Source organism: Centrocercus urophasianus, unplaced genomic scaffold, assembly GCF_019232065.1.
Source record: "Centrocercus urophasianus isolate 14NV4802_14NV808 unplaced genomic scaffold, USGS_Curo_1.0 seq_14, whole genome shotgun sequence".
Lineage (NCBI taxonomy): Eukaryota > Metazoa > Chordata > Aves > Galliformes > Phasianidae > Centrocercus > Centrocercus urophasianus.
The window spans coordinates 20,438,590-20,454,153 of record NW_024884586.1 but is presented as its reverse complement, the minus strand read 5'-3'; the positions used below and the strand labels follow the sequence as shown (position 1 = coordinate 20,454,153).

General features: G+C 40.0%; 1 protein-coding gene across 7 annotated transcripts in view; it reads left to right on the top strand.

Moving 5' to 3' along the window:
* PCNX1 (pecanex 1) overlaps positions 1-10,970 on the top strand; it is an 82,624-nt gene extending 71,654 nt beyond the window's left edge. For all 7 annotated transcript variants that reach the window (XM_042814042.1, XM_042814038.1, XM_042814037.1 and 4 more), the window contains 7 exons: positions 535-685; positions 1,335-1,565; positions 1,946-2,220; positions 3,836-4,089; positions 5,187-5,623; positions 6,974-7,114; positions 10,090-10,970. In XM_042814042.1, coding sequence (XP_042669976.1) covers positions 535-685; positions 1,335-1,565; positions 1,946-2,220; positions 3,836-4,089; positions 5,187-5,623; positions 6,974-7,114; positions 10,090-10,230 — 1,630 coding nt within the window. In that variant the 3' untranslated portion in view covers positions 10,231-10,970. The remainder of the gene's footprint in view (positions 1-534; positions 686-1,334; positions 1,566-1,945; positions 2,221-3,835; positions 4,090-5,186; positions 5,624-6,973; positions 7,115-10,089) is intronic.
* Positions 10,971-15,564: the final 4,594 nt, after the last annotated feature.

The window sequence follows — 15,564 nt, the reverse complement described above, 5'->3', positions numbered from 1 at the left end:
TGTTATGGTGTGGAATACTGATGACCAAAAATCATAAAACCATGACACTTCCCCAAGAAGATCTTAGAGATATGCAGTCACAAGAGTGATCAGAGCGTTTGATTTTTCACTAGACTCCCATTAGCTTAGTAAAAGTAAAAGATGTCACTAAGTATGGGTTATCTATCAAGACTTGATTTCGTGCTAAAACATCCACGACTGAGGCTACTTATCTTATCTTATTCTTGATTGATCCACTGAGGTGTTGTACTCAAGCCTTTTCTTTTAATAATCTTCAGAATAAAATCAGGTGTTCAATAGAGTTCCTGTTTACTCGAGTCCATGTAAATAGTCACTTGCCTATATAGTTTATTCATCTTCACTTTAGTGCATGTAGACACCTTGTGTCAAGACTTTACTTACACAAATGCTCACTTGTATTTTCCCTTCCATCTTCTCTCTTATTTATAGAGAAGAGTGGTATGCCTTCATGTACAGCTTAGTATCTCCTTACCTTATTAATTATATGGACAAACTTTTTTTTTTCCTCAACAGTAATCTGGAATCCTTCTTGTATGGCTTGCATGCCCTTTTTAAGGGCGACTTCCGTATCTCTTCAATTAGGGATGAATGGATCTTTGCTGACATGGAATTGCTGAGGAAAGTAGTGGTTCCTGGAATACGAATGTCACTTAAACTACATCAGGTGAGGAATTTGATGGAAAGCTGACTTTTATTTCTGCACGTTCTTTCTTTTAAATGTAAAGTGCTGGGAGAGAGACACTCAGCTCTTACTGCTTGCTTTGGAGGACTATTATTTTTCTTCCCTTAAAGAGATGTCTAAAGGAAGATGTGCAGATAGATAATGAGTGTATGTAAGGGTAGCCAGTGTCATTGTCAAACCTTACTGCTGAGATTCAAGTTTCCAGGAAAGTTAGGGAGGTCAAAATTAGAATACATAGCTTCAGAAAGAGAGGAGGAAAATAAAGGGGAGGAGGTGTGTGGTAGAGGCAGATAACTGAAAATGAGTGAATATCCTGTCATGTCTTTCATCCTTAGATGTTCATGGCCAAGCCAGATGGGACTTTGAGCTACTTGGTCTAGTGGAATGTGTCCTTGCCTATGACAGGAGGATTGGAACTAGGTGGGCTTAAAGGTCCCTTCCAAGCCAAACTGTTCTGTGATTCTACAAGTCTAGTGTAAAATTCAACTGAATAAATAATAGGCTCGTCCTTTGAATGATTTCTTTTCCAGTTAAAGGAAGCAAATCTTCCCTGAGGTGCAAGTTGCTTGCTTTTTATACATAGTTACACCTGAAGTATCAGTCATAGTTTACCAATTGTTCTTGGAAACAGGATCACTTCACTTCTCCAGATGAATACGATGATCCTTCTGTTCTCTATGAAGCCATAACAACCCATGAGGAAAATCTAGTTATAGCACATGAAGGGGACCCTGCCTGGCGGAGTGCTGTTCTTTCCAATTCTCCCTCCCTCCTTGCTCTGCGTCACGTGATGGATGATGGTACCAACGAATACAAAATTATTATGCTGAATAAGCGCTATCTCAGTTTCAGGGTCATTAAGGTAAGTTTTGTGTATGTTCCACAACGGTATGATTAAGATGTACCACTACATACTTCTAACTCAGATAATTATTTTGGTGTTGCTGGCCTGTCACTGCTGGGGCAGCTTCTTCTGTAGTAGAAGTAGGATTCATTCAGGATATCAGGATATCAGTTCCTGACTTCGAATGTTTTATTTCTCATTCAGTTCTTACGCTCTCCTTATTCTTACTGTTGCGGGCTGTGTCCATCAGGTCAGCCCTTTCATGAATATGAATGGCTGTGGTTCTGTAGCACAATTACACATACATGTGTAAAAGTCTACATATGGAAAGCAGTTTAGTCATGTTTTGCTTGCTGATACAGCGTTTTTACTTGGCTTTTGTCATTTATCTTTTGCAGGTGAATAAGGAGTGTGTGCGTGGCCTGTGGGCAGGACAACAACAGGAGCTTGTCTTCCTGCGTAATCGCAATCCAGAAAGAGGAAGTATCCAAAATGCAAAACAAGCTCTGAGGAACATGATCAACTCCTCCTGTGACCAGCCAATTGGTTACCCAATCTATGTCTCACCTTTGACTACATCCTATTCTGATAGTCATGAACAGCTTAAGGAGATACTTGGAGGAGCTATCAGCTTAGGAAATATCAGAAACTTCATAGTGTCTACATGGCACAGGTGAGCTGAGAAAATGAGTTCTCACAAGTATATGTTTGTGCTCTTATATGTCATTAACTAGTCTCAGGCTAACATACATGCTAACCAGGGTGTAATTTTCTAGCATTCAGTTACATGCAAATAAATAAGTAAACTTTTATTTCAAGCACATCTTAGAATATGGCAAGTGCCCTGGCACAGAGTTAGCTTTGAAGGCTTGTAAACATTAAAGCACAAACTGAGTGACAGCTTAGAAAAAATTTAGAGAATAAAGTTTGTGTGCAAGAATTACAATTACAGTTCTTATTTCTGGTCTGATAACAAAATACAATCCAACTACTCTATTACTTTTTTTGTTATCATTACTTTCATTACTTTTGCTGTCTTCACTAAGATAAACATGCAGCGTGCAGGTGTAATGTTGGTGTGCTCGTGCACAGCAGCTCAAAACTTTAGTTATTGTTCAGAGTTTTAATGTATAATATATATATGTTTATCAAGGATGTCAGAGCTAGAATATGCAGCTAGTGGTGTTAGTGTAATCCACCCTGCACATAACCTTCAGGTAACCTGGTACAAAGTATTGCTGTGCTGTGTTTTGTAGACCATTAGAACTTTTACTTCACTTCTGCCTCCTTATGACTGTGGCTGTAAAAGCAACCATGGCAGTTTGCATGGCATTCAGAAACATGTTCTTACCAGTTTCAGGAGCTGGTCCCATATTGGAATAATCCTCTTGCTTTTCTATGGTCATGTGTACACATAGGCATCTACAGCACATCTAAACAGAACATATTCAGCATGTGCTACATTTACTGTAGTCTGTGGCATGTGTCTTCTGTCACCATCTGCTTGTCTGACATGTGGGTAGAGCAACAGGTGAACATATAATACAGGACAGTATTTGGATCCAAGCTGTTCTGGATCCCAGGGGCAAAGGAAAAAAAAAAAATTATTGGTGTATTTTCAGTGGGACCAAAAGAAAAAAAAAAATGGACAGTAGGAATTGAAAGGAAGAAGGAACATGCTGTGTTATGTGTCTGTCTGAGGTTTACCAGTGCAAACAATATGGTGAAAATCTTGTATGATGATATATGCTGGAAAATGTCAGTTGCCATCTGAATGTTCAAAATTTGCAGAAGTATTTGATTCAAATAATTGCAACACATACTTGAAAATAATAATTATGTCACTGAAAGTAACAAGAAACCAAATTAAAAAAAAAATTACTCCTAATCTAAATAAGTTTTTGCTGTATGAGAGAGTGTATGACTAGTATGTTAAGAAGCATAAATTTACTAAACTGTCGCAAAATAACAAGATATTCTTCTAGCATTTTGTATTTAGAACTATTGATTCAGAGGTCACTTTTTTCCTTCTCTCTTCCAAGGGCTATTTTATCTCAACTCTTAGTTTATCACAGCTGTTATTTGAATGGCTCTCCTGAAGAAAATTACGATCTCCTTGAAAATGACATTCATACTTACAAAGCCTGTTCTGAGAAAATAGCATTGTCTAAAAAATCTAATTTAAAAAATCCACAAAACTGACTTTACAGACTATGCTGAGTGTGGTGTTTCTTAGATTCCTTATGCTCAGATGATGTGACTTAATGTTAATTGCATTGTGTTTTCAGACTAAGGAAAGGTTGTGGAGCTGGCTGTAACAGTGGTGGAAATATTGAAGATTCGGATGCTGGAGGCGGGGCTTCTTGCACAAGTAACAATGCCACTATCAATGAGTCGCAGAGCAGCGTGTCGCAAGGAGGAGTGAATGCACCTACAGGGCAGGGACCTGGAGCAGTACAGCACCCTCCTGTGGCACCTCATCCCGGGGCTCATCCCACTGCGCTTCCTGCAGCTCATCCACCAACTCATCCATCCACTCTGGGTAATGTTAAAATACAGCTATAACAATTTTTCACAAGTACAATCCTGTAGCCAGAACCGGTCTCTCCACTCTTTGGATCTGGCCTAGGCTAATAGGAAGGACAGAACAGATAGATGTACAAACCTTGATTATTTTATTAACACCTGTTTGGGTTCCTCTCACGCGGCAGTGCTGTTCTGTCCAATGGAAAGTTTCCAAACAGAGACTTATCCTGTTAAAGTTTAGTTATTTTTGCAAAACAGGCTACATGACTGTGCAGCAAATCTCTACAGATTGATTCATCTTATGTCTTCTGCCTTGTTGATTGTTAACGTTAAGCTTGCTGGTTTTTAATGTATTTGTATTTTTCTTATGTGTATACTGGAGTGGATCATCTATCTCAATTGTATTTTAGCTAAATCCCAACAGAATGCTGATCTGAAACTAGTGAGGCAATAAGCAGTAAAATAACAACAAAAAAAAAGCTTTATAAATACTTCCTTTGATCAAAGAATATAAATGTGCAAGTAGCTGTTCACGCTGGGTTTTTTTAAAGCAAACTTAAAGGTAGCATGAGTACCTCTGCAGCTCTGAAGAGGTTTATACAAGTTCTTCATTTAGGAATGACACTTAATATTCATAAACTGCTATTTTTTTACATTAAAATTTTCTTAATGCTTAAAAAATATGCTCTGTTTTCTGATCCAGTCTGAGTCTTTGAACATCCATTGAAGCATATTAAGAAAGAATATTTGCGTTTTTGAAACACTGACATCTCTATCTCCTGTACTGTCTTCAGTATTGGGAACTTAAGCGTTAATATTAAGAAACAAACTGCTAACGTGGTGAGAGCAAGGCTGAAGCATTTTTCAAGTGATTTATCTCACAGGGATTGGGAATAGAACAGAAAATGAGATTCCATGATAAAATGAGTGAGACACACTCAAATGCTCTGCTACGTTAAGTGCAAGATACTTAATCCTACAATTCCATTGTTTTAGATGCTGTTGATTAGACCCGTTAATTTTGTATTTAATTGCTAAAACGACTGTATATCATAAACCTAACGTGTGTGGGTGGCTTTACCAAACTCCTGATTCTGTATCTTTTATTTTTAGGCACCAGTCACAGCTCTCACTCTGTGCAGTCGAGCCTTGTCAGACATTCCCCTGCCCGTGCCTCAGTAGCTAGCCATTCATCCTATTGCTACGGCAGCCGTCATTCATCTCTTCGCACATCCACAACAGGCTTTGTGCCTTGTCGGCGCTCTTCCACCAGTCAGATATCCCTTCGTAACCTCCCATCATCCATCCAGTCCCGCCTGTCGATGGTGAACCAAATGGAACCTACTGGCCAGTCTGGAGTCAGCATGCAGCATGGTCTGCCCTCTTCCAGCAGCTCCAGCCAAAGCATCCCAGCCTGCAAACAGCATGCCCTTGTGGGTTTTCTAGGGACAGAAGGAGGGAGTAATGCAGCTGAAACTCAGTCAGCTGGTAATGCAAGCCCTGCAAATCAAATGCAAGCCAAAAAGGATGACGTTATTTACAGAATTCAGGTGAATAGTCCAGAAGAAAAAGTTAACTTAAACTTCCTTAGTCGTGTGCTTTTGTTAGTGTTATCTTGTGTGTTGCTGAAATCATGACTTTTAAATATACACACAGCACTTGATATGCCTCTGTATACAATAGTTGTGCAGTTACAAGTGGAAGACTAATATGAGGAAATGCTTTTCTGGACAAGCACTCTTGCTGCACGTTTAGACATCTCTGTTTATATTACTTCCTTTATTTTCCTGTAATACAGGCTTGAGAATGTCAGCTGAACTCAGTTTTTCTCCATGCTTAGTCTGGTTTTATTCATGATGATGCATAAAGCTAAAGAGCTTCACCTGCAGGACTGAAAGCAACTGGTGTTCTTTTCTACCAAGTAGATTGTCCTCTAAAATAGATGTTAAAAATTCTGTTGCTTTCATTTTATATGTGTATGTGTTCTTTGGTTACTGCTGTAAGGGTGGCTTACTGAATAGCAAACAGTATTCCGTTGACTAAGTTAATTATTGGCAGCCTTAGGAGTTCTGTGAAAAATCCAGAAATATTCTTGCTCTTGTAGCTTTTAGTAGCTGCACATACATGTTCTTGGCAGTATTTTACTGGGAAAGACCAAAAAGTATTTAATAGGTCAGATCATAACAAACTTGACTTCACTGCTGACATCACCTCCTTTTAAGAATAAGTTGCATCTTTAATAATAGTTAACTAAGTTAGTTAATTAGACAAAGTTAACTAATTTTGCAGGTTTCTGCTTAGTAGCTTTTGTTTACAGACAAGGGCACTTCTATGAAACTTTCCTTCCTTTTTGTGAGGAAGGCACAGACGAGGTTGCTGTATGCCATGGGATACTGGATGTTATGCAGTTCTCTCTGTCCTTAAGTTGGAAGAAGTTTTCAGGAGTCTCAACAAACCATGCTAGTAGGAAGATAGCTTTTCAGCCACTAGTGAATTCTCTAAGCCCATGTTTCTTAAGGTTTAATTCTCTAGAAGTGATGAGCCAGTCCTAAAAGTCTGTTGTCACTCAACTCTTCCCTGCTACTGGACCATGTGCTGCTATTTTGTACTTTGAGCTGGCTCGGACTCTTCTGTGGACCAGAGTAACTGAATGAAGTGCTGGGGAAGGGAGGCAGGCAGCAGTGAACCAGTAGATTGTCAGCTGTGTCTGAAACTACCGCCCGATTTCCATCATTTCTGCTGCTCAAGTATTTTTGGAGCTTGGGCTTGCAGCATTGAAATCAGATATCGATTTCTGTGTGGTCAAGTCAGTACTGTGGAAGTATGAAAAGGCTACAATTAATCCCTGTCTTTTTAAATTTTGGCTGAACTAACAGTCAAAACTCAATTCCTACTTATAGTTAATGGATCCCAGTCAAGTACTGGAAGGGATCAACGTGTCAAAAAGGAAAGAGCTGCAGTGGCCAGATGAGGTGATACGGCTAAAAGCTGGAAGAAACAGCTGGAAAGACTGGAGTCCTCAGGAAGGCATGGAAGGCCATGTAAGTTTTTTTTGTTTAGAAGTTGACAAGCTAATTAATTTAAAAGAAAAAAGTGTCTTGACGAGGCAGCCTGTCTGGGTGTCGAGGCTAATGACATGCTACTAGTAAGTCGGATCAGCAGCTGTCTTCTAAGTCAGTGTTGCTGGAAGAGCAGTTCTAGAATCCTAATTTGGAGCAGAAGTATATTTCTGCTACTGTACTGAAAAGATACAAGACAATTCAAATATTGTCAGCCACTTCTCCTTCCTTGCCTTCTTCCAGCTCTTGTCATGAACTGTTACCTCAGGCATTCTGCTTACTCATCCAGCCTTCGTTTTCCTTTCCTTAAACTGTCAATCCCTTAGAAAATACTGAAGGTCAGTTTGCAAACCAGTCTTTAATTGAATGGTTAAGAGTATTTGGCTTTTAAATTACTCTGAAAATTGAGCCAAATTATCTTTGTATCTTTGTTTTGTAATAAGTACTTAATTGATGTTTCCTTTATGAAGGAAATAGGCTACAACTAAAACTTGCAAAAGCATATGACTTGAAACTCAGTCTCACTTTTCCCTAGGGATGTTATATCTGCATATGAAAATAAAAATTCACTGATTAGTTGGAAAACATCTCCCATTGTAGATTCTTCTAGTTTTTTACCCAAGGCATACTGTTTATAGATCTTCTCGTCTAAAAATTATGCAGTGAGTATTCTTCCAGTGGTAAATAGTACAAGGTAAGAGCTGCTGACTTTGTACCTGCATTGGTTTACTGATGCCACTGTATTTTCACTTTAAATGTGTCTGTTCTGACACTTAATAAGAATCATCTTTTGATAGTCTGCTTATTTCAGCTGGAGATGTCATTCAAATTGTGGATACAGGACCATTACATTAAGGTAGATTTGGAGTATATTGTTAAGTGTATGTGAAGGAAGGGCCCTGAAAACAAGTTCCTTGCACAAATAACTATCACAGTTGACCACCCTAAGGGCTTATTTGTAGAACTAACTTGTATGTAATGTGTAGGAGAATGCTGTTGTAAATATTCATAATTTAGCTGGGATTAGACAGTATGCTTTTTGAGATTTCCTTTTGAGCTACTGCAGATAAATAATGTCATAAAGATGATGAACCTAAAAGGACAAACTGAAGTGTGTTCTGGAGTCATGAGTCCTTTTGTTCAATACTGGACAGTTTTTTACTTCTGTGGTTCTGCAGTTTGTCTTGCAAGTTGCACCATGCTGATGTACAATGGCTGTTAACAGAAAGATTGAGAGTGAGTGAATGTTTCTTGTCTATTATTGGTGCAGTATACTGGCAGGGTTTTAGAAGAACATTTTTTAACCTTGAATGATCTGGTGCTTTCTCCCTTTCTTCTTATGTCTGATTGTGAGGAATGGATTTAACTTGAATGACATAGTTTCTGCCACTTGTTATAAGCATACATCATAAGTAAATCCATTACTTCTTAGGACAGTCTTCCCTTTTTAATCCTGCACCTTCTCCAAACACAAAGAACTGATTCCTACCTGTTAGGGTGCTGCTCATCAAGCACTCTACCTGCCAAAGCATTGTTCTATCAGCATCCCTGTGTGAAATTCAGTATCAGAAAAATACGTACTCTGATACCTGTGTAAAAATTATGGCCACGTTCTCAGAGGCATATAGACTTCACTACTGCATAAAAAGGGAAAAGAAGCAGTAGTCAAAAGCAAAAGAAAGCAAAAGAGTAAGCAGGACAGATTGGTTTAAGACAAGAACAAAGAGAAAATGGATAAGAAGCAACAGCCACATTGTCCCTCGTGTTTTTGTTATGGGTTGTTTTTGTTTTTTGTCTTTTGTTTTGTTTTTTGTTTTGCATAGGGATATAGGATTCAGGAATTTAATTATGACAGGTTTTGAGTTGTAATAAAAATAGGTATTCAGTATCTGGTTTCTTGAACTGTAAAAGTATCTAAATGTGTTGTGAGGAGTAGGGTAGGTTGTGTTGATCCTCACAGCTCTAAGACCCTTAGTTAACACTCATCTAAGGGTGATTGTAAAGGAGAAGCATCTAGTTTGTGAGTACTGTCAATTCTCAGTTATTAAAAATTTCTCAGTTATGTTGAAAAAGCACTTTTCCAAACTTTGCTTTTTATTTTGCTAAGCTTTGCTAGTATATCCACTACACAAAAACATTGTAGGGATTCTTCAAGGAAATGAAATTTAGCCATCTTCTTCAGATTGGAGCTCCTTCTTTTTTTCCAGGAGTTTAAGGTTAAGGTGTATTCTGAATTATGTTTGTATGTGCTAGAGAGCTTTTGCTTTTGTTTTTGTTTTTTTTTTCCCAACACTGACATGCACAAAACAACCCAAAAAATTGATATGCAGGCCTTTGGAGTAATAGGCCGCCTTTTACTACATCAAAGACACTGGTTTCATGTTGGACAGCAAGGTTGTAGTATTTGGACTTGACTGGGAAGTGCTTTGCATCTAAGGGTGCTATATTCCTACTCTTGCTCAGTACAACAGCATTTCTCTTTGTAAAAATAACTTATTTTATATCATCTCTAAGATAGTTTTACAGGTTTTATGCCTAACTCCCGATAAACTTCATTCTGTGCTGTTGTGCGCTGCAAAATGCTGGGATACTTTAGAAGTATTGCGGCTTCAAAATTATGATTTCAGAATGTTCTTAACCTGTATGTGTACAATTTTTTCCAATTGTTATTTACTTTGCATGGTCTGTTCAGCTCTGATTTGGCTCAAGTTGTGTTAAAATCCAAATCCAGTGCTGAGTGCCCTCTGGTAAGCTGCCGATCTCAGCAAGACTGAGACAAATAGCTAATCAGAAGGCATGTGAACAGTGAAAAATGAGCAGCTAAGTCAGTGTAGCCATTGTGTTATTACTCCCTTTGCCTTGCAAGGGTCCTGAATTATCAGCTACAACTTTGAAATGACAGCTGTTCCTATGAAACTCATGTTTTCTTGATTTTTTTTTATTTTATTTTTTTCCAGGTGATTCACCGCTGGGTGCCTTGCAGCAGAGATCCAAGTAGTCGGTCCCACATAGATAAGACCATCCTGCTGGTTCAAATTGAAGATAAATACGTTGCTGTTGTTGAAACTGGAGTCCTTGAACTTGGGGCTGAAGTGTAAATCTCTGAGACTTAAACTTCCCCTTCTCCAACGATTCAGGAAAGAGAAGGGTCCAGAAGCAGCAGCTCCAGGACATAAAACTTTGGTCCAGTTGTAGGAGAGGACTTGAAACACAGATTTGTCTAAGTCCTTTTCCCCAAATAAACAAATGTAAGAAATTTTTAAGTTGTTAGCTGCTGAAGAAACATTTGCATGAAGGATAGATTTGTTGAGACATATCTTTTTGTTTATAAATTTTGTTTATGCATTGTGTAATGCTTTAAATCAACAAACGTTTCAGTTCTAAGATCAGAGCACCTCATATTTTTCTAATTGTTTTTGCCAAAAATTGCCATGTCTTGTCACCGAGTGTGTGGAATTCATCCACCTTATTTTAAAGACATTGACTACAAACATTCAGTTTGGTGAAACACAGTGTGAAGGTTTCAGGAGTGGCAAGAAGAGACTGAACAGATGTATAGATTCTTATTCCTTATGAGCTAAAACATTAATGAGAACTGCACTAATTTTTTACAGCAATGCACTAAAAACAACCCTGAGATTGCTGAGAACATTTATTTATATATATAAATATAAGTATATAAAATACCATTATTTAAATTGCCTTTGGGATTAATCCCCTCCCTCTCCATATACATGTTGATGGTAAGGGCTGTGCCATGGGTTTGGTTCTATGTTCTGTATTTCGTACAAGTGCATTTGCTGCATCCTCTTCACAATAAATGGTAAAATAAGAAATACCTAGACATGTACCTGAGTATCCCTGTACTACATCAGAATCTATTGTGGCAGTGGTACCTCAAATCCATACAACACATCCAGCTTTAAAAGTGGACCTGAGTACACTATCTTTCCTCTGTCCTCCCTTAGCTAGCTTAAGCTACCTTGCTTCTTTATGCCCAGAACTGACTATGTTGTTTCATTGGCTCTTCTCTGGCAGATAGTTGAGTTCTGTAGGGGAGATACTTGAAGGGGTTTTTTTTTAACTCTATCCAATTAAAAAAATAAAATAAATAAATTAAAAAAAAAAACCAACACTTTTAAAAGGCTTTTATAGAAGGCACAGCCCTAAACTTGTATCACTTCTTCTGCCACCTTGCCTTTTCTTTCCCTTCAGTCTTCATTCTTTTCTATGACTTGAATTTTATTTTCTGTGATTATACATTCTATGTAAGTGTAATTTGAGTATTTATAACTGTGAAGTTGAATTATTCATGTGTTACATATCCTAGGTTTTATTGTATTTTTTTAAATGTGTGTATTCAGGGAAACAAGTAACTCAGAACTACCGTGGGAGTGTGAGAGGGAAACTGGTTTGGTTTTGACTTGCGGTTCCTATGACTCCTCTTAATCCATAAGAAAAAAAAATGTACCTGTTGCAATTGTTTCCTGTTTCTGTAATTATGTAGGATTCTGTGCAGTATCTGCACACAGTCCTAGCTTTTGGGAGCAGCCATCTTCTTCCCAGTCACCTGCGCTTCTTTCTAGATAATGTAATCAGAAGAGGCTTCCGATGTACCACAGAGGTGGTTGCAGTTATTTCTCAGAGAAACCCTGTGCATTATGTACCTAGTGTAAGAGTGAAGTTATGGGATGAGGGAGGAAAAAACAAAAAAGCAAGAAATGTCTACTTAAAAATTCTTGGTGTTCTGACTCAAGTCGCTGTATGCTTGCTAGCTACAAAAGGGCAATTCTGTGTGCCTGGTAGCTAGACAATTGTTAAAACTCCCCAGTGAATTGCACTGGGGCCTTGCTTACATCATACACTATGCAAATTGTGCTCCGAGTGCTGTGCATTCTGCAGATGCATATTGCTAGTGGCTGTATGCACGTGCAGTTGATGTTGGTAGAAATGCACAGTTCTGGATCTGCCACCGTTGACACAGTCTTGCTGTTCCACGTAGCTCATCGTATGTGCACGCTGTAGTATAGTTAAATTCATCTGCTGTGTCTCAGGAGGTGTAGTACAGCACATGAACCTTGGTCAGTAGTCTGGTAATTTTGCTGTCAGGAATGAAGAAAATTTGTATATTTTAGATGGAAGATGTTTTGGTTAGGGTTTTATTCTGTCTTACCCCGTAGGTGGATTGCAGGGTTTCCTGTATGACTAGGAATATTGCTTCATCAAGATTCTTTAGGAAGAAATTGGATCTTTGTTCTAGAAAGTTGTTTGGTGTTTTTTTTTTCCCTGTACTAGAGCCTTAAGGTAAACAAATGACTGAAAAGAGAAATACACCCAGGTGGGTTTTTTTTGTTATGGTGTTTTTCTGTTAAATTAATTGAGGCAACTTTCAGGAAGCTAACCTTGACTCTGCACAATCTGTACCATTGTCTTCAATGCAAGGTAACAGCAGCGTCCACTGCTGCTGATAAATGTGAAAGGAACTAATGATTGTTAACATAAAAATTCTAGTGAATATGTTACTGGAATTAAACTAGCAAATAGCAGATGGGGGAGAAAGAAAGACTTTTTCCTAAGGGATAAAGAGAGTTGATGGATCTTTCTATTTTTTTTTTTTTAATCTTAAGACTTTCAGTGTCTTGCCTGCAGGAGATGGATCTTAATGTGGCTGGATTGCAGGTTGATAGCTTCTTTCAGAGATACTCAGCGAATGCCTGCTGTGCAACCATTGACAGAGCGCTCCCACATGGTTGAGGTCTGCTCAACAGAAGTCACTTCTTGTGATTTTTACTCTTCCATAAGGCTTTGGAAAACTAGTATCTTTTCCTTCAGTTTTCCTGCATTCCAACGGCTAAAGATTGACACATGGCTGCATCTTGGCTCCACTGTGAGTGTGACAAAGCATTTGTTCTAACTGCCCGCAGGACAGATCTGTCCACGGGATGGAAACTTTTTGTTCTTGTTGTTCTGTTCTCTGTGATTTCCATCCTGATGTAGTATTTTTCCCTTGTTACAGATGTAGAAAGGACGATGACTTTCCAGGTAGTCCTGTCAGTCTAGATTGAGTTCAGCATAGAACAGGATTGTTTCTTCAAAGCTTTCATGAGAACCCATAGATGAGTGCGTGAACTCTGGCCACTTTTCACTGTGTGATGTTCTGTTGCCGTAAGAAGATTCCAGTTAAGATTCCTGTTTTTAGATGTGCATTTATCCAAAAAGCTATTTTTTGTTTCTCTCTTTTCTTTGAAGGTGATATCTATGTATACATACATAAATACATACATATTTACTGCTTCCCATGACAAATATTTGATGTCTGAGAAGTGCTTCAAAGCTCTCCCGATTGAATTGTGTCCATCAGTAAACAGGCTGATGTTTAATTTTAAGTCTTTATGCATTTTTCCAGCCTGTGAAGTCTTGAAAATGGTCTGAATTAAAAAGAAACAAAAAAGGGTATGTGACACCAGTGATGTGCCACTTATTCTGTACAATAATTGTGATGAATTCTCAGGGGCTCTCTCTTGTGATACAGCATTTCTGAAATTGTTTCAGAGTTGGCAGGAGAACAAGGGCCGAAATTTGTTTTTTGTTTTAGGTTGGTTCCAGATGTGTTCCTGAGTGTTGACCTGTTTTCCCACCTGCAATGTAGTTCATTTCCCCCCTCCCCCCCGGCTTCCTTACGTCACCCTCATAACCCTGACAGGAGTAGAACAGCTCTTCTGATCGGCCCAGGTGACTGGTGAGCAGCGAGATGGAAACTCACAGCACAGCTCCGTGCCCTTGGCTGTCTGACAAACGGCCATGGAGCTTTGTGTTTAGCACAGGGTGAGGGGGAGAAGGGGACATCCTACAATCAGATCCAACTTCAGAGTTTTTCTCTGGTGATACACATGGCACCACGCAACCTAGGAGTGTAGATAGAAGAACACTGCTTGGACGATCTTTCTCAGTTACAGGACTCTCCATTCACAAAATGGAGGAGGATAGATTGCATTTCTTACAGTTAATATTATTCAGATATTATTCTACCTATATTGGATTTGGGGTTATACCACCACAGGTTTTATGCACTTATTTTTATTAAGGAATTTTATACCTATTATATAGGCATCTATTCTTTTGTTGTCTGGCTTTGTCTTTGATAACCTAAAGCAGTACATTTACTGAGGCTGGACGCTTTCAGAAACTAAACTGGTCATTACTGGTGCCTTAGTAAAAATGTGGGTCCATAACACCTTGGTGGAAAGTGAAGCATGTGGCTTGTTCACCCCAGCATGATATACTTATTTCCCAGAAGGTGATTAAGATGGCTGCTCCAAAAGAGTGCAGGAGTGCACGTACATCACTCACAGTTCACAAGCACCTGACTAGGAGCAGTTTTTGACTTCTGCTGTGTACAGTTTGAATAGAGAACCCCAGCCCACGACCCTGGACGCTGGCATTGAGTAGCTGGGAATCTTTATGTAAGAAGTACCCCCGCAAAAGCTTGGCCTCGAGCTGCTGAATGGAGAGAGAGAAGAGGCGCATGGGAGGAGGAGGGCTTGTAATGGACAATGACAATATATATTGCCTCTACCAGCAACCAGCTACCTTGCCAGGCATAGGAATATACGTACCTGCGTGTCTGTGAGTGTGTATGTGTCTGCGTGTGTCACTGGAAACGGCCTGTAAATATTGTAGCTGTTGAAAATGGAAAAGGCAGAGAGTTTTTTTTTGCAACCTGGTGCAGCAAAAGGACAGTATTGACAGTGGAGAAACACTGAGAAATAAAAAACTTTTTTCACGTGTTGTCATTTATTGCACTGTTACGTTCGCCCCAGGTGTGACTCGCAGGTTCCCTGGCGGCCCCTGAGCTGCGGGCGTCTCTTCCCCCGTACTCTTCCGGCGCCGTAGGCGTTGAGAGGAGCATGGTTTTCGGGTATTCCTTTTGTGCCGCACCGCTCCCGTTCTTAATGCCTTCCCGTGAGCACAGTGCCACCTGCGCCCTCGTTGCCGTTGAACAAAGATGATACAAACTTTTTAGGTACGGCTTCTGCGTTCCCTATGCTTTCCCGTCTCTTTTTTTCGTATCCTGCCACGCTGTTATCCCGTCTTTACGCTCGGCGCTTTTCTAGTCGTGCTTCCCCGGAACCTCTTTAAGCCCGGTGTTCTTCAGCAGGCGCTTCCCCACGTCCTCCACCGGCGGGCGGAGCGCCGTGCGGCACAGCTGCCGCCAGGGGGCGGCCTCGTCGCGCCGGGACCGTGCGGGCGCTGCCTCGGGCCGCGCCGCCGTCCCGTTCGCTCAGCCGTTCCGCGGGGCCGCTCGGTGATCGCCGCCTTTGTTCAGCGGTGCCGCTTCGGTCTTCGCCTCACCGCGCACGGCTGCTCTTCGCCCGCCACCGCCGGGACCGTAGCAGCGCTCCGTGCCCCGCCACGTGTGCAAAGTGCCGGGG